Raw genomic sequence first — 19620 nt, forward strand, 5'->3', positions numbered from 1 at the left:
ACCCTCCCACCTCCCTGGGTTGGCTTCTTTGCTAGCTATCTGAACTGAGGACCACGTTGAGGAGACGCGCTCTCTAGCTGAGCGGGAAGGCACACACATGCGTGGTGCAGCACTAGCAAACTTGAGATATTCAATCAAGTTTGCTTGAAAAGCTGTCCGCGACGGGGCTCCGTGGATGACGTCACCCACATGTTGAGAATATCTGCCTGCTGTCCCTGGATAACACCTGTTACGGTAAATAACTGTGCTGTCCCCGCCCATCCCCAGTAGAATCAAACCTGTCCCCGTTGGAATCAAATCCATCCCTGCCCGTCCCTGCTGGAATCAAATCCGTCCACGCCCATCCCTATAAACTTCAGAAGTAGTTATTTCATTTAATTATGCTACTGAATTAAAAGCTCTGGTAGAATTGACATCGGAGGTGAAGGCTTGTGGGTCCGGCGCTTGTATGCGCCTGGCCTGGCTTGGGGAGGCAGGAAGTACAAGATCGCAAAGGCAACGTGATCGACTCACATTGCCTTTGCGATCGACCATTTGGGCACCCCTGGTTAGATATTTTGAACAGCAATTTAAAATAAGGGATTTAAAGCTGTTAAGCGAATGCCTGATTTATTATATGGAAATTAAGTTTCTCCTCATTTTTCTTTGAATTCCTCCTCCTGGACCATTCGGGTCTTTATCTGCCATCATCTACTATGTTACTCCCTTTTTATTTATTTATTTTTATTTATCAAATTACAATATAAGAATTAACTCTTGTGCCAGAAACATAGCAGAAAACTATAATATCATAATAGAAATATTAAACAAACATTTAAGAAACAAATTTTTACTCCGGTCATAAACTTCAGTACATCTGCTGTGATAGGTACTTCAGGGAATTTTTACACTATTTAAAGGAGAATTCCTCCTGTATTCCTTTTTGTTTCTCCATGGAATTCCATTTCCCAAACTTTTCCATTTTGGGTACGTTATATACTCAAATATAAACTGAGGTAACCTTTTTTCCCCCCAAAAAAAAGGAGGAAAAAAGGTTGACTCGAAATTAAACAGGGCGGGGGAGGGGGTGTTTTAAATTCAAGTGCAGTGCCTGCTCTGCCCTACCAGGCGTGAGAACTCACAGCAGCCAATTAGCTAGCATTTCTGCAAGGGCAGGAGCGAAGGAAGGTTGCTTCTGCTGTGGTTCACTGCTGGTCCACCAGGGACTTAGCAGGTATGTGGAAGGGCCGGGAAGGAGATAACAGTTGTTTAAAGTCAGTCGGGGCAGGAGACAGAAGGAATCCCTCCTGTCCTGGGCCACCGCTGGACCATCAGGGATTTAAAAGGTACCGGGGGGGGGGGGGTTGTGGAGGTGGTGGGAGAAGATAAAAATAGTTAAAGTTGGCTGGGGCAGGAGACATGAGGGATCGCTCCTGTCCCAGCCCACTGCTGGACCACCAGGTCTTACTGCAGTCCCAGCAAAGGCCTGTAACAGGTTCGGGAGGGGGTGGGTCAGCGATGACCCAAACATAAACCAAGACCCCCATTTTTGGGCCTTTTTTTTTGGCTCCAAAATATTGGTTTATATTAGAGTATATACAGTATGTTATCTCTGTAGCCTGAAAAACTGCCAAACCTGTGTATCATCTTGGGTAAGGCTCTTAGTGAGGGGGATGGATTTGTAATACAGAGCAAAATATCATCCTCAGAGAGCACATTACGATGTTCTAGGGCTGCATTTTGATTAAAATGTTTAATTGCAATGAATTGCACAATTAATCACACAATATAATAACATATAAAATTTCTCACAAAAGAAGGGAAAAAGTCAAAGGAGATCCAGGAACACATGACTGCAGTTTATGGGTGAGTCCACCCCATCATCCTACAAAGTAAAATTTTGGAGCAAGCAGTTTAAGTGGGGTAAGAGAGTCCATTGAAGTTGACCCGCTCACTGGACGGCTTGTGGAAGCAACTTCCACACAAATATGCAAGAAAGTCAAGGATTTAATTTTGTCATATAGCCAAATTAAGGTTTCCTAATAGCTGAAGAAATGGGTATATCTGCAGGTACAATTTGGAAAATAATTCATGAAAAGTTGGACGTGTCCAAGGTTAGTGCAAGATGGGTTACAAGAATGCTGATGCCATGTCAGAAGGCCACAAGGCTCCAGTGCTGTCAGGAGAACTTGGAGATATTCTGTGAAAACCAAGTGAATTTTTTTCATCATTTGGTGACTAGAGACGAGATAGGTCTATCACAGAGATCTATGAGTCCAAAATTGAGTGAATGCAGTGAAAGCACAAGTCATCCCCACCCCAAAAAAGTTAAAGACAGAAAACTCTGCAGTCAAAATCATGGCAACTGTCTTCTGGGATGATGAAGAACTTTTGCTTCTGGAGTTCATGCCACACAAGACCACCATAATTGGGGAGAGTTACGCCAACACAGTGATCACTTTGCAGGAGTCAATCAAGGAGAAGAGGAAAACTCACAGCAGGCATGCAGCTGCTTCATTACAAGTGCTGGTTCACATGTCACGATGATCATAGGCTGCCATCTGAGAATGTAGGTTTCAGCAGCTGAACCATCCATCCTGACCTGGCTCCTTCGGATTATTTCCTGTTCAGAGTTTTGAAGAAATCACTCCGTGGACAGTGGTTTTCAAGTGATGAAGATGAAGCTGTGACGTCCTGGTTTGAAGGTCAAACAGAAGAATTCTTTTCAGAGGGGTTAAAGTCATTGCAGGAAATATGGATGAAATGTATGGAGCTATCGGGGACAATAATTGAAAAATAAAACAAAAAAATTTTGAAAACTGTTTTCTTTCCTACTAAGTAGATAAATTATTGAACGCTCCTCGTAATAGGAAAATGGGAAAAATATAATCAAGATGGTAAAAATTATAAGTGAAATTAGTGTCATGTAACATAAGCAACATACATAGATCAGAGGTTACAAGTGTTTATTTGCTAAGTGTGCAAGCTAAACTCTAGTGAGCAATTTACAATGTAATTATAGAATGACTATAACATTCAATACAATTTATTTACTTTTGATATGCCATTTGCTGGGATAACAGCCCACTTTGCCAGACTGCTGCCGTCTATGAATGCTTAAGGCAGTAACAGTGGCGTAGCAAAGGGGGGTGTCCTGCCCTGGGCGCCAGCACCTCTCCAACTCCTTGCCTCAAGTATGCCCAATCATGGCCTTAGGCTCCTCCTAGTGATGCACTAGGAAGAGCCTAAGGCCTTGATTGGCTCAGGTGCCTAAGGCTCCTCCTCTAGGGGAGGGGGGCCTTAGGCGCCTGAGCCAGTCCAGAACGTTAGGCCCCTTCCAGTGCATCCAGGATGCACCAGAGGGGTAAGGGCCACCATTATGAAGAAGAGGCCCTTCAAGGCAGAAGGGAGTGGGTATCCCTCCTGCCTGATTCTTGACAAAAGGGGAGTGGTGTCGGAGTGGAGGGTTCATAAGATGGAGGGTCTGATCCGAACCTCCCAGCCCACTAGACCACCAGGATTTTGTGGGAGGGGTCAGGGAGATTGGAATGTGGGGGAGGGAGCGCTTGGTGTCAGGGGGATGTCAGAGGGTCCTGGTTTTGGCGGCAGGGTAGGGTGTGTGTGCAGCAGCGGTGGGGGAGTAAACCTCCACCCTGGGTGCCCCCTACCCTCACTTCATCACTGGGCAGTAAAGAAGTATATTTGTGCTTTTGGCTTCAAAAAGTGAACCACAAGAGAGGGAACATTGCTTTCTTCTTTTATCTACTGTAGCTTGCTTGTACTATTCTCCTAATCTTTGCTATAACTAATAAGTTAATAACAGTCACTATTACTTAGATGTGTGCTTCCTGATGTTAACTGAAGAAAGGACACAGTCACCTGCTTTACAGAGGATCAGTGTCATTTTTTTTTACTTCCATTTTTTTTTTTTAGTGCCAGTGATTCTGTCAGCTTCAGCACCCAGTACTGTTCCAGCCAGTGATGAGAAATCTGCAACAGGGAAAAGTAAGTCAGAGCTGCGAGCAGAGCGCCGAGCAAAGCAGGAAGCTGAAAGGACTGCCAAGCAAGGAAAGAAGAGGGATCCTGGCCAGGCACTCACCCTAACAAAGCCCAAAGTGTTGTCCAGTGAGGGGCAGTCAGGTAGGAGTTTGCAGTTCCATGGGAACACACACAACTCAGAGCCTATCTTTGTGCAGGTATATATCACACTGTGCTCTATTATTGGCTCTAGTTTTGTTTCACATGCTTTCCACAAGTAGCACTTCTTGAGGAAGAGTCTGCTAATGAATGTTTCTGCTTAGTGTCTCATGCATTTAGCTCTACGAATGCGTCCAAATTTAATTTTCAAAGCTTGCAGATAAGAACCAGCATTTCAGAAAAGGTTTAAACTATACCAGAATAAGGTTTATTAAATAGTAGTTCATGTCTATGCTATGGATATTCAAGAATGTCGTCTGCCAAGGCCTACCATTTGGGTCAAAAATCCCTCCTAGAGCTCTCAGTTTGTGACTTGGCGTTGTCGGTGAAACACAAATGCGCAGACACTTCAGAACCCATGAAGAGACAGGCAATGTCCCTGTGGAGGTCCTTAAGAGATTCAGTTCAGGGATGTGACTTGATTTTGTGAGTGTAATGTTTGAAGATTATATGAAATATTCAGGGTCGTCTGCACAGCCTGGAAGTACGCCGGTGACTCTTCACCATCCAAGATACTTGATCCAGCCTATGATCCCTAGGTTCTATCATCACTTATGAGAAGGTCGACCCTGATTCCTGCTCGCTCACTCATATTCATAGCAGTTCACATATGCACAATCACAGCACGTGCTTATCTTCCCAAGAAGAGACATAGGACTATAACAAAGCTCTGCACCCTCTGTGTGACACATTTTATGCCTACTAGACCAAATGGCGTCATCTCTCTCCTTCGTTCTGCATGCACGACTGTACATGAGGCCTTTGCAGTGGCACCACAAGTTACAATGGAATCAAAGAACCCAGCCACACTCGTGCCAGCTTCCTCTTTCAGACTCCGTCAAGGCCTCTCTCCTATGATGGATCAATTCACCTTCTCTTCAGGATAGTTGTCCATTTAGGCCATCTCCAAACCCAGAGCCATTAAGATCGGAAGGAGCTTCTCCTACACATCAATCACCTACAACTTTGAGCTGTCTTTTATGCCTTATGAGCCCTCTAACCATTCAACACAAATGGGTCCTCATCCAAACAGACAATCAGATAACAATGTTCTATATCAGCAAGCAGGAGGGTTGAGGGCAGTGTTCCCGCTAAGCTGCGCTGGCATGCGCTGGCGCACAAAATATTACATCGCAGCGCACAAGTTTCTCGTCACAGCGCACACACGCGTCGCAAAGGTAAGGGGAGGTAAGGTAAGGGGACGCATTGGGGGGATTGCACTTCCCCACAATTGCCATGCTTCGGTTCCTTTTCTTCCTTCCTTACTCCCCCCCCCCCCCTGCGGGACCCTGCGGCACCATCAACTCTTACTCCCTCTAATGTCGGCCCTGCAGCTCCAGACTTCCTCGCACCTTCTCCCCTCCCCCTTTGGATCGCTATTATTTTAAATGTTATAGCCGCGGAGCTGTATCCATCAGTGAAGATGTCTAACCTCGGCCTGCCCCGGAACTCTTACTGCAACAGTGACTTCCTGTTCCTGCCTAGACGGGCGGCTGCTGCAGTAAGAGTTCCGGGGCAGGCCGAGGTTAGACATCTCCACTGATGGATACAGCTCCGCGGCTATAACATTTAAAATAATAGCGATCCAAAGGGGGAGGGGAGAAGGTGCGAGGAAGTCTGGAGCTGCAGGGCCGACATTAGAGGGAGGAAGAGTTGATGGTGCCGCAGGGTCCCGCGGGGGGGGGGGGGGGAGGAAGGAAGGAAGAAGAGGAACCGAAGCATGGCAATTGTGGGGAAGTGCAGAGCTGCAGGGAAGAGTGTTGCGGTACCCAGCTGGAGGGAGAAGGAAGATGAGGGAGGGAATTAAAGGAGATGCCAGGGCTTGGAGCGTAGGAGGAAGGTATGCCAGTCTAAGGGAAAAGGAAGGGGGAGATGTGAGAGCATGGAGGGGAAGCGAAAGATGGAAGAAAAGGAAAGGAGAGAGATGCCAGAGAATCAGGGAAGGGGAGATACCAGACTATGAGGAGAGGTGTGGGAGAGGGAAGGCGAGGAGAGAGATGCCAGACCAATGGGGTGAAAGGAGAGATGGAAGGGGGAGGCATACAGTTTCTGGAAGGGGCATAGAAGGAGAGAAGATGCCATATAGGGGAAGAGAGACGGCAGACAGTGGATGGAAGGAAGAGAGTTACAAGAAGATGAGGAAAGGAGAAACCACAGAAGACAAAGGTAGAAAAAAATTTCTATTTATTTATTGCTTTAGGAGACATGTGTCACTGTTTCTGTGAAGCATTGTATGCAGAGTCCAGCTTCTTGCTGGTTCAATTTAACCTTTGTCTATGTATTTTTATTTTATCCCCCCTTTTACAAAACTGTGAAGCGTTTTTAGCACCAGCCTTGGTGGTAGCAGCTCTGATGCTCTGAATTTTATGAGCATCAGAGCTGTTACCTCCGTAGCTAAAATCCACACTACAGTTTTGTAAAAGAGGGAGGGGTTAGTTTGTGATTACATATTCCTTACTAGGCGAAGGTGTTTTCTGTGTTCTGTGTGTTCGAAAGACATGGTTTTCTGTTAGGATTGACGGTGTAGGATTGATCTGTGCTGGTCTGGCTTGTTTAGTTTTACAATGGGTGTATTGATGTACTGCTCACTGCAATATGTAAGATGCTGCCTTTTCCTAGGTACTCTTGTGTGACGTGTGGTTTGTTACTAAAAATCATGTTTTTCTTACAGATGGGGGGGTGCCAAAAAATGATGGGCCCCGGGTGTTACATATGCTAGGTACGCCACTGTATGTAAAGATACCAGAAAGCTGGCGTAGCAAAAACTTTAAGTAAATTGTTATTCTTCTAAGTTTTGAGTATTTAACCCTCCCACAATCTCATGGGCACTCGTTTCAAGTTTCAAGTTTATTGAGATTTTGATTTAAACGCAATATCAAATATTTTCAATGTGTATAACAAAAATAAATTTTGGGAAATAAATAAAACCATTTGAACAATAAACATACAAACATATCCATAGATGATTAAAATTACATAAGGAGTACAAGGATAAACTACATTTGTTTAAAAATGCGTCCTCTGCGCCTGCTCATAAATTTGTGGAGTATGTAATTTGTCGCTCATGCATATTTTTTTTTGCACACACCTCATCAATCCTTAGAGGGAACACTGAGGGTCCCTAATCTTCTGTAGAGAGGCCTGCTGCCTTTGGCATTTTGCCCTGTCCTTGCAAGCAGTGTACATTCTGGGCCACTCAAACATGATAGTGAACTCAGCTGCAGATTTTATCCTCAAGAATAGTCCCTCGATACCACAGTACTTCAGTGACTGTTCCACCTATGAGGAACCCCAATTATAGACTTCTTTGCCTTACAAGACAATGCAAAATGGCTACAGTATTATTAATTCTGTCCAGTTCATCAGACCATACCAAGGGACGCTTTTGCCATTCCTTGGACGGAAAATCTCCTATATGCCTTTCCACCATTTCCTCTCATCTCCAGTGTCCTTCAGAAAGTCATAGAAACATAGACATAGACAGCAGATAAGGGCCATGGCCCATCCAGTCTGCCCACCCTAATGACCCTCCCCTACTTAACTCTGTGAAGAGATCCCACGTGACGATCCCATTTCTTCTTAAAATCAGGCATGTTGCTTGCCTCGATCACCTGAAGTGGAAGATTATTCCAGCGATCAACCACTCTTTCGGTGAAAAAGTATTTCCTGGTGTCACCGTGCAATTTCCCGCCCCTGATTTTCCATGGATGTCCTCTTGTTGTCGTTGGACCTTTGAGAAGGAAGATATCTTCTTCTACCTCGATACGGCCTGTGAGATATTTGAACGTCTCGATCATGTCTCCCTTCTCTCTGCATTCCTCGAGTGAGTATAGCCGCAATTTATCCAGCCGTTCCTCGTACGGGAGATCCTTGAGTCCCGAGACCATCCGGGTGGCCATTTGCTGGACTGACTCAAGTCTCAGCACATCCTTGCGGTAATGAGGCCTCCAGAATTGTACACAGTATTCCAGATGGGGGTCTCACCATGGATCTATATAATGGCATAATGACTTCAGGCTTATGGCTGACGAAACTCCTACGTATACACCCTATGATCTGTCTAGCCTTAGATGAAGCCTGCTCCACTTGACTGGCAGTCTTCATGTATTCACTGATGATTACCCCTAAGTCCCGTTCTGCTACAGTCCTTGCTAGGATCTCGCCATTAAGGGTGCATGGATTTTGGCTGCCAAGGTGCATGACTTTGCATTTTTTGGCATTGAAACTCAGTTGCTAGGTCCTAGACCAGTGCTCCAATAGGAGTAGGTCGTGTATCATATTGTCTGTCGTGCTCTTGCCTACTATATTACATAGTTTGGCATCATCAGCGAATAACGTTATTTTACCTCGAAGCCCCTCAGCCAAGTCCCTTATAAAGATGTTAAAAAGGATCGGGCCCAAGACCAAGCCCTGCGGCACTCCACTGATCACCTCTGTCGTTTCGGAGGGGGTGCCGTTCACCACCACCCTCTGGAGCCTACCTCCAAGCCAGTCTCCAACCCATTTTGTCAATGTGTCACCTAATCCGCACATCTCATCCTGATTACTCCTTGATGGCTCAGACAGATCCTCTTAGACCTTCTCGATGCTTGACCTATCTCTCCCTCCTCATGCAAAGTTCTTCACTTAGCCTCAATCTAACTACATGGAAATTGAGAGGAACATCTTAGCTACAATTCCAGTCTCCAAGTCAATAAAGACCCTTCTCCTTGGCTGCCAGACAGCCCTCTACCAAACAATCCTATCAATCTAAGTGGATAATCTTTAGTATTCCATGTTTTAAGAAAAGGTGAGAAAAAGAAAACAAATGCTGGCATGGTTAAAAGGTGAATTGAAGGAGGCTATTACAGCCAAAAAATCATCCTTTAAACTTGCAGGGGTGTCAAAGTCCCTCCTCGAGGGCCACAATCCAGTCAGGTTTTCAGGATTTCCCCAATGAATATGCATGAGATCTATTTGCAGGCATTGCTTTCATTGTATGCTAATAGATCTCGTGCATATTCATTGGGAAAATTCTGAAAACCCGACTGTATTGTGGCCCTTGACGACCGACTTTGACACCTGTGCTTTAAAGAATGGAAAAAGGATCCCAATGAAGAAAATAAAAAGAGACATAAGCACTGACAAGTTAGGTGCAAAGCATTGATAAAGAAAGCTAAACAAGAATATGAAGGGGGTCACGTGATGGCTGGTTCCTGAGCGGACGTCTGGGCGCCGAGCTCCGCTCCGCTTCCCCTGACTTCCTCCCCTCCCGGCGCACTCCTGACCGGTATCAGTTTTAACACATGCGGCGCAGCCGTTGCTAGGCGCAGGGAACCGGCGGAGGGCTGAAAAACGCGGCTTGCACGCCTCCGTGGAGGAGTATGCCGCCAGCGATTTCATGGCCGACACAGGCAGTGGGGAGCCCGGCGCACAAGATGGCGGGGGACCACGTGCTGGCTGGTGAGCTTCAGAATTAAGATCCGCTCTGTCTCCCTTGCACTTCTCCGACTTCCTTCCTTCCCGGGGTGCTTTTGATCGGACCTAAACAGACCCCTAACGGCGCAGTTGTTGCTGGGCGCCGGGAACCGGCCGGGGGTTGAGCACCACCGCGACTTGACTTCTACAGCGGCGGAGTATGCCACCTAAGGTTGCGCGGCCGACAAAGTCCTCTGGGAGCCCGGCGAGCAAGATGGCGGAGACCCAAACTGACACCGTTACGGCCCACTCCCCTGACGAGGTGATGCAGGTCTCCATGAGGCACCTTTCGCAGCTGCTTGATGAAAAACTGGCCAAGCTGCATGCCTCTATGGATGACCTTAAAGATACCCTGGTGGGGCAGGCTGCACAACTGCAACAAGTAGAGGAGCGACTATCGGCTCAAGAAGACAGGGCTGGAATAGCTGATGGCAGGCTTGCTTCTCTGGAGGCCCGGGTTTCCCAGCTGGAGGAGAAAGTGGAGGATCAGGAGAACCGGGCTCGCAGAAAGAATCTTAGATTTATTGGAATACCAGAGACTGTACAAGATTCTGAGCTTAAGCACTTGATTGAACATTGGCTGCCCAAGGAGCTCGGCTTCCCGGACGTTGAGGGACCTGTGGTAGTGGAGCGTGTTCACCGTGTGGGGCACCGACGTGACTCGGATGGTAATAACAGACCTCGAGCTGTGCTGGCCCGCTTCCACAACTATGCTGTTAAGGCCCGCTTACTTGATCTGTTTAAGAAGGCGCGACATCTGCTATACGAGGGCGCTAAGCTATTGATATTTCAGGATTTCTCTACTAAAGTGGCGGAGCTGAGAAGAACCTTCACGCCTTACTGCTCTCAACTGGTTTCCAGAGGAATTCGATTTGCCTTTCTCTACCCGGCTAAGGTGCGCTTGACCTATGAGAACCGCACCTTTACGGTATCTAAGGCAGAGGAGCTGAAGTGCTTCATTGAGAGTCTCCCTGCTCAGTAATGAGCTTGTTCTTCAGGGGGCATCCCTGCCAGAGGACTAGGAGAATTTCGCTTTGGGGGTGAGCCTTCGGGCCTACCATGCTTTCTCATGGATTCATCTAGGACAAGGACTATTCTTGCCTGTTTGGACTGCTTTGCTGCCCTTTGGATGGAGCCTATTTGTTTGGACATAGTTGCGCTGCCACCGGATACGTGCTGGGGGGCCTTTGGCGGTTTGCTGGCAAGATACTTGGGGAGGGGATGCTCCTACCCCTTTCAGCCAGCTTTTGAGCAGGATTGGACATCTGATAACTATTTTCTGAATCCCTCTTTGACCTGACCAGGAGAGCTGGCTGCCTTGTTTTGTTGTGCGGGGCTGGCTGTCTTGGATCTCTTCTACTATTTTGTGACCCTCTGTGTTTGGCCTTTATGTCCAGGGGCTGGGATGTTTTCCTGTCCTCTGTTCTCCACTGTTTTATTTTATTTTAGTTTGGTCATGGCTGCAACCGGTACTTGTGGTTGGGGTTGCGTGGGGGGGGGGGGGGTTGGGGGGGGGTGCGGGGGGAGTGTGAGCATCTGTGTTTGATTGCGGTGGGTGTTGGTGGCATGGGGGTGTGGTCGCCAGTGTGGATGGGGGAAGAGGCGGTGGGGTTGCTGGAGGGGAGGGGGGTGGGTAATTTTGATTGCAGGGGGGGGGTTTGTTTGAAGAAGTTGGCAGTTGAGTTGGTGGGTAGTTTGGGGTATGGGTTGCATCCTAGGAATCTGGCTCAGTCTGATTTTTTGTTTGAGTGGACGGAGCGCCGGCTCGGCTGGGAGGCTGGTGCTGCCGTCCCGTATGATCTTTGGTCTTTTTTGTGTATTTTGGTTATATCTGGTTATTATGTCTGGGGTTAAGATTGCTAGCTTTAATGTAGATGGGTTGCACTCTCCTGTTAAGCGTAGTAAGGTACTTCAGTACTGTAGGAAACTACAGGTGGATGTTTTGCTTCTTCAAGAGACACATCTCAACGCGTCTGAGCACGCTAAGCTCCGCAGGGATTGGGTGGGTGAGCTTGTCTTTGCTTCCTTTAATAACAGACAGAGGGGTGTAGCTGTGCTTTTCCATAAGAAACATACTTGTACTATGCACAAAATGATTTCGGACTCTGAGGGCCGGTATGTAATTTGGGCAGGGGTGTTTCAGGGAACGAAATATGTTTTTTGCTCTATATATGCCCCTAATGTGTATTCTCATCGTTTTTTCTCTGTTTTAGTTGCTGCCCTTGCTCCCTTTTCCGAGTACCAACTGGTGCTCGGTGGGGATTTCAATATTACTGCTGACCCCCTAATTGACTGTAAGCCTCCCAGGCCTCGTTTACCTCAAGGGGACCACAAGGGGATCAACTTTGTTACTTCGCAGTTGGGCCTTGTGGACCTTTGGCGCACGCTCCATCCAGACGAATCTGATTTTACTTTTTACTCCCCAGTGCATAAAGCACACAGTAGATTGGATTATTTGCTAGTTGCCCCACCCCTTTTGTCCGGAGTCCGGAGAGTGATGATTGAGGATGGAGTACTTTCCGATCATCACATGGTGTGGATGGAGCTTCTTGATCGCCAGGCGCCCCTGAGGACCTTGTCGGGCTGGAGAATGAATCCCACTTTGTATGAGGATAAAGATTTCCGCACTTTCTTGGTAAACCAATGGGATTCTTATCTAGCCGATAACTCCTCTTCTGATGTTTCCGAGGTGGTATACTGGGAGGCTAGTAAAGCTGTTCTAAGGGGTAAAATTATAGCTTACACCTCCCATAAGCGGAAGGTACAGGATAAGGCACTGCTGGATCTGTCCCGTCAGTTGGGTCAGGTGCGGGGGAAGCTGCATAGAAAGAGTTCCATAGCCCTCAAGAGTCAATACATGGAGCTGCGACGTCAAATTAATGATTTGCTGGCGCAGAGGGCCCTAAGGGATATTCAGATGTATAAATACCGTTTGCATAGGTGGGGCAACAAGGCGGGGAAGTTGTTGGCCTCCTTGATTAACCACAGGGCCCGCATGCAACATATTCCCAAAATCTGGGCTCCTGATGGCTCTGAGGCAACTTCGCCCGAGGCTATTCAACAGAGCTTTGTACAGTTTTATCAGGCTCTATATGATCGGGGGAGCTGTGACACTGAGCAGAGAGCAGAGTTTTTTCGTGGCCTTCCCCTTCCTGAGCTGTCCCAGGACCAGAGAGATACACTTAACGCTCCAGTGCAGGGCATTGAGATCCAGAGAGCTATACGGGCTTTAAAGCTTGCGAAAGCTCCTGGCCCGGATGGACTGGGCCCCGAATACTACAAATTGCTGGGGGAGAGGATTATTGGTCCCTTTCAGGCTTTATGTCAGGCCATGTGTGAGGGGGGTTTGTCTCCACATCGGCTTACTCATGCTCATATTGTTGTATTACCGAAACCTGGACGGGCGGAAGACCAGCTGGGGTCCTATCGGCCTATATCCCTGTTGAATCAAGATATTAAGCTCTTCGCGGCCATTATGGCTGCACGACTTGGCAAGGTCTTGCCCGGTCTGGTTCACCCGGACCAGGCCGGGTTTGTCCCAGGGCGGTATTCTTCTGCTAATGTTTTGCGAGCCCTATCTGTGCTTCAGAACCCGGCGCTGCTACGGAGACACCAGGGTCAGGAGAATGCCCTTATTGTCAGCCTGGATGCGGAAAAGGCATTTGATAAAGTTCTCTGGGATTATCTATTCTGGATTTTACCACAGATGGGTATCATGGGGAGCTTTCTGGCCGGGGTTCGTTCACTATATGAGCAGCCGACTGCACAGATCTTGGTGAATGGGGCGCTCACCTCCTCCTTTTCCCTAGCTCGAGGCACGCGTCAGGGATGTCCACTCTCTCCTATGCTGTTCGTATTGGCCCTTGAACCTCTAGCGATTAAGATCAGGCACACTACAAAACTGCGGGGTATACATCTGGGGACGCAAGAATTTAAAATCAATTTGTTTGCTGATGATATGCTTATATTTTTGGGGGATGTTATTACGGGAGTGCCTGCACTAATTCAGATTATCCAACAATTTGGCATGTTTTCCGGTCTGAGTATTAATTTTGAAAAGTCGGAAGCTTTGGCAGTCCACTCGCACTGTGTGGCTCATCATGACCCTTCTTTCCCATTAAAATGGTCTGGGGGCACGCTTAAATACCTGGGAGTGTTTTTGCATGCGGACCCTCGGGTGGTATATAGAAAAAATGTGCTAGACAAACTAGATGCGGTTGGAGCGCTTTGCAAGCGGTGGATGGACTTTCCGATTTCTTTTCTCGGTCGCGTTGCTCTTTTTAAGATGGTCCTCTTGCCAAAGTTGCTCTATCCTTTGCAGATGGTGCCTCTGTGGGTCACATGTAGAGATATTAGGAAATATAAAGGCATTGTTTCTTCTTTCATATGGCGCTCTAAACGGGCGCGAATTGGTTACCCAAAGCTTATTAGAGAGCGGTCTCAGGGAGGGGTAAATCTCCCGGATCTTCGTCTCTATAACGTGGCGGCTTTGCTTCGTTGGGTGCACGAAATCTACACGGGTGAGACTAAGTTTGCCCCGCGGGGTTTTTGGTCCATGTTGGCGGACCCGGTATCAGTGTTCAATCTCTTGAGACCCGGGGCTGGCACTTGTGCTTCCTTGTTGCGACCTTTGCGGACCGCTTGGGGTTGGTGGCGCAGAGAAGTGGGGGGCTCGTCGGGCCCCTCCCCTTTCTTGGAGTTCGTGGCTAATCCTGCTTTCCCTGCGGGTACACATGTCTTCTTTGTGCGGGCTAGCCGATCCGGGTGCCGATTTGTTGGCCAGCTTGTGGAGCTGGGTTCGGGGTGACTGCCGGATTTTTTTGCATGTCAGGAGCACTGGGCGTGGAATGCAGGGTCCGTACTGTTCTATCTACAACTACGTAGTTATTGTTCTTCGCTTCGGCTGCCGTCCGGGGAGTTACCCTCCTTTTCCCCGCTGGATAGGGCTTTCCTTTCCCTCTCCCTTGAATTTAACTCGCTATCGGCTTGGTACAAACTGGGGAGAGATTGGAGGCCTGCTGAGGTTTTTCTGTCCCGAATGGCAGATGGCTGGAGCTCTGAGTTGGGTGAAGAGGTTACGGTTGATGAGTTGTCACAATGCTTTGCGGATGGTGCGGGGGCGACTCCTAACGTTGCTCTACATGAAATTCATCTTAAGATCGTGCATAGGGCGTATGTAACCCGCTGCGTTGGATACACTATGGGCCTGTGGCCTGATGCCTTTTGTACCCGGTGTCCTGCTCTCAAGGGGACGCTAGTGCATCATTTTTTGGAATGCTCTTTGGTGGGACCGCTGTGGGTACGTGCACTTCAAGAGGTGGAGGATGTTTTGGGGTGCTCCCTGGAATGGTCGTACAAGACTCTGCTGCTTGGTGTCACAGATCCCCTAACTGAGGCTGGTATTTCTGCGCCTTTGCAACGCTTTGTGCTGGTGGCCCTAGGGCTCGTTAAGAAGCTAATTCTGCAGCACTGGGTGGGTAGTGTGTGCCCTACGTTTCAACAATGGAGAGCTAGTATGTCCCAGATGGCGGTCTGGGAGAGGCAACGCAAGAAGGATGCCACTAGCTGGCAATCAGTGGCCTATGTGGCGTGCTGGGACTCGTTCTAAGTTGGGTCGGTTCCTTGGGATGCAAGGGGAGGGGGGGTGGGGGGAATTGGGGCGGGGGGAGGGAGGGAGGTTTGTTTTCCTGTTGTTCTGTTTCAAACATGAAAATTGTGAACTTTCATGAGAAGGCTATGTTTGAATGCCTGATCTCTGGCCTAGCTGTATTGTATACCTGATTATTGTATCTATGCTGTTATTCTCTTTTGGCTTGGTTGCTGATTGTACCTCTCGTGACTGGTTCATTCAATAAAAATATTTAAAAAAAAAAAAAACAAGAATATGAAGAACTTGCCAAAGAGGCAAAAACTCATAGTAACAATTTTTTAAAGTACATCAGAAGCAGAAAACCTGTGCGAATCCGTGGGACCATTGGATGATCAAGTAGTAAAAGGTGTGTTAAGGCCATAACGGAGAGACTGAATGAATTCTTTGCATTGGTCTTTACAGAAAAAGATGTAAGAGATCTACCTGAACCAGAAATGGTTTTCAAGGGTGATTGAGGTGGAGGAATTGAAAGATATCTCTCTCAACCTAGAAGACATACTAAACCAAATTTACAAGTTAAAGAGTGATAAATCACCTGGACTGGATGGTATACATCCCAGGATACTGAAAGAACTCAAACATGAAATTTCTGATCTGTTGTTAGTGTCGCTAAAATTGTCTGTAATACCTGAAGATTTGAGGGTGGCTAATGTTAATGCCGATTTTTAAAAAGGGTTCCAAGGGAGATATGCGGAATTAACAGACCGGTAAGCCTGACCTTAGTGCCGGGCAAAATAGTGGAAACAATTATAAAAAATAAAATTGTGGAACATGATTTAAACATGATTTAATGGGTTCAGCCGAGGGAGGTCTTGCCTCACCAATTTGCTTGACTTCTTTGAAGGTGTGAATAACATATGGATAAAAGTGAACCGGTTGATGTAGTGTACCTAGATTTTCAGAAAGCTTTTGACAAAGTTCCTCATGAGAGACTCCTGAGAAATGGGATAGGAGGCAATGTTCAATTGTGGATTAAGAATTGGTTATTTGATAGAAAACAAAGGGTAGGGTTAAAAAGCCATTTTTCTTAATGGAGGAGGTAAATAGTGGTGTTCCACAGGGATCTGTACTGGGACCAGTGCTATTTAACTTATTTATAAATGATCTGGAAATTGAAACTACGAGTGAGGTGATTAAATTTTGCAGAAGACACTAAACCATTCAAAGTTGTTAAAACGCATGCGGACTGTGAAAAACTGCAGAAAGGTCTTAGGAAATTGGAAGACTGGGCATCCAAATGGCAGATGAAATTTAATGTAGACAAATACAAAGTGATGCACATTGGGAGAATAATCCAAATCATAGTTACTGAATGCTAGGGTCCACCTTGGGGGTTAGCGCTCAAGAAAAAGATCTGGGTGTCATCATAGACAATATGCTGAAACCTTCCACCCAATGTGTGGTGGTGGCCAAAAAAACAAACAAGATGCTAGGAATTATCAGAAAAGGGATGGTAAACAAGACTAAGAATGTTATAATGCCTCTGTATCACTCAGTGGTGTGACCTCACCTGGAGGATTGTGTTCAGTTCTGGTCTTCTTATCTCAAAAAAGATATAGTGGCACTAGAAAAGATTCAAAGAAGAGCGACCAAAATGATAAAGGGGATGGAACTCCTCTCAAATGAGGAAAGGCTAAAAAGGTTAGGTTTCTTCAACTTGGATGAGACATCTGAGGGGAGATACAATTGAAGTGTACAAAATCCTGAGTGGTGTAGAATGGGTGCAAGTGTATAAATTTTTTAATTTTTTTTTTTACCTACATCAAGATTTACAAAGACTAGGGGACACTCAATGAAGTTACAGAGTAATACTTTTAAAACCAATAAGAGGAAATATTTTGTCACTCAAAATAGTTAAGCTCTGGAATGTATTGCCAAAGGATGTGGTAAGAGCGGTTAATGTGGCAAGTTTTAATGAAGGTTTTGACAAGTTCCTAGAGAAAAGTCCATAGTCTGCTGTTGAGACAGACATGGGGAAAGCCACTTCTTGCCCTGAACCAATAGCATGGAATACTGCTACTATTTGGGTTTTTGCTAGATACTTGTGACTTGGATTGACCTCCGTGAAGATGGGATTCTGGGCTGGATGGACCATTGGTCTAACCCAGTAAGGCTATTCTTATGTTCTTACATTTCTCTCATTTGGCAACTTCCCTGCACCAGGATTTCTTCAAGTGCCCAATTTCACACCTATTGATTTACCTCCTCCGTTTATTAGACAACTTCAGGGTGCCTTCACTTAATCCTTAATTTCTGCCTATCATGATCCAGTCGATGGATAGACAATCTTTCCGTAACCCTTGTGTCACACTTCCTAACAGGCCTCACTAATCTCTGACTTCCCCTTCAGAACTATCATGAGATCTCAACTTTGTCTTCGACCAACTAATGGTTGCACCCTTTGAACCACTGGCCACCACCTCTCTCGTGTACCTCGCATGGAAGACAGTTCTTATCACAGCCATCACATTGGCAAGATGAATCAGCAAACTCCAAGCACTAGTAACCTACTATCCTTACATATAATTCTTCCCCAACTCTGTCCAGCTGTGTGTGCACCCGAAGTTCCTACCTAAGGTAATTTCAGATTTCCACCTCAACCAGAACATAGTTCAACCATCATACTTCCTCCACATACCTCACCAGCAGAGAATGCCTCCATACCCTGGACTGCAGGAGAGCACTACTTTTTTTTTTTTTTTTTTTTAATAACTTTATTAATAACTTTTACGTTCATAACAAAGATTCAGGTACATCACAATGTCAAAAAGGAAATGAATTTAAATAAAATTTACATTGCTCTAGTCATTGTTGGCCTTTAGTACCTTAATTTGAGCGCAAAACAAAGTAATCAAAAAATTTATATTTATCACTGTCAGCCAAATAAAGCCATTTTTACATGTCACTTATCAACCACTAAATTAAGTTTTTGAAATTTTCTCAAGAATAGGTTTATCTTTTAGAAAATTATCTAGCTGAGATGGATCCACAAATACATATTTATAATTTCCATAAGATATCAAACATTTACATGGAAATTTAAGAAAGAAGCCAACTCCTATTGCCAAAACCTTGGGTTTAAGCTGTAAGAACTGCTTTCTCCGAAACTGAGTCTGTCTGGCAACATCAGGAAAAACTCAATTGCTGACCGCAAAGCCTGTTTTTTCACAAAATACAATTTAAGAATAGCTGGTTTTCTAATTCTGATTTAAATGTAACCAAGAGGGTGGCACGTTTGGTTATTATATCTTTAGAAGATTCAAAAAATTGAGAAACATTTAAACTATCTGGAGAAATTAATGGATCAATTTCTCCTTCCACAACATCCTTGGAGCTCCTGGAGATGTAATGAAGATTATTTGGTATAAACGATTCCACTTGAGTATATTGCAAAACATTCTTCATATACATCCTCAAGAGCTCCAATGGAGCCAAATAGTGAGAAATAGGAAAGTTCAAAAACCAAAGTTTTTAGCTCTCATTAAGTTTTCCATTTTTTTCCATTTGACCATGAAGCAATGTACTATCTTTAATATTGGATAAGCTAATTTTTTTAAAGTATTTACTGATGAATCTAATTTATCCAATTTATTTCCCAACATAGTCATTTGAGTATCGTGCTCATTTACTTTTAAAGTTATGTCTGATGAGAATTGACATAGTTTTGAAACTCGTAGCATGAAGATTCAATCCTATTTACCACAAGCCAGATGTAATTTAGAGTAATTGTTTTATCTTTAGGAGGAAAATTTATGTTTGGTTTCATTACCATTTGGACAGGAGTCAAACATTGTGCTTCCAAATTTACAGCTGATTGAGTTAATTGTACGGGAGGAAGTACTGCCCCATCTTTGGAGGCAGAATCTATTCTCCCTTCAGAATTTAAAATGGTTGAGGAGGTGGTGACTATTCCTCTGAAGACAAGGAGGCCAACTGAGAGGATAAGATTACTTTATCTTCCAGCAATAGTAAGGTTGGGGGTTGAAGAATGGCGATCCATTGGCCCCATAGCAAAGGAAGATGGAATAATCTTTGCTTTCCTTTTTTACCCATGATGATAAATGCCAATAGTTCCCTGCTTCTTGGGGCTCAAAAGGGGCGTGTCATGCCCCTTTGGCCAAGCCCCTTTGGATTCGCGGCCACGGGCCGCATACCACGGCTCACAGTTCTTTTATGAGGCCAGCAAAGACCTCTCCTCCCAGCACCAGATGCAGTAGGTGGTTGCAACAATCTCCCAGTGCGCTCCAGCACTTAATGGCTTTCCAAAATCACGGCTCATGTTTCTTTTATGAGGCCAGCAAAGACCTCCCAGCACCGGATGCAGTAGGTGGCTGCGG

At 45.9% G+C, this 19620-nt stretch overlaps 1 protein-coding gene across 2 annotated transcripts in view; it reads left to right on the top strand.

Moving 5' to 3' along the window:
* EIF2B4 (eukaryotic translation initiation factor 2B subunit delta) overlaps positions 1-19620 on the top strand; it is a 126299-nt gene that overhangs the window by 46893 nt on the left and 59786 nt on the right. For both annotated transcript variants that reach the window (XM_033937247.1, XM_033937248.1), the window contains exon 4: positions 3913-4119. In XM_033937247.1, coding sequence (XP_033793138.1) covers positions 3913-4119 — 207 coding nt within the window. The remainder of the gene's footprint in view (positions 1-3912; positions 4120-19620) is intronic.

The sequence above is a fragment of the Geotrypetes seraphini genome, chromosome 3, assembly GCF_902459505.1.
Source record: "Geotrypetes seraphini chromosome 3, aGeoSer1.1, whole genome shotgun sequence".
Taxonomy (NCBI): domain Eukaryota; kingdom Metazoa; phylum Chordata; class Amphibia; order Gymnophiona; family Dermophiidae; genus Geotrypetes; species Geotrypetes seraphini.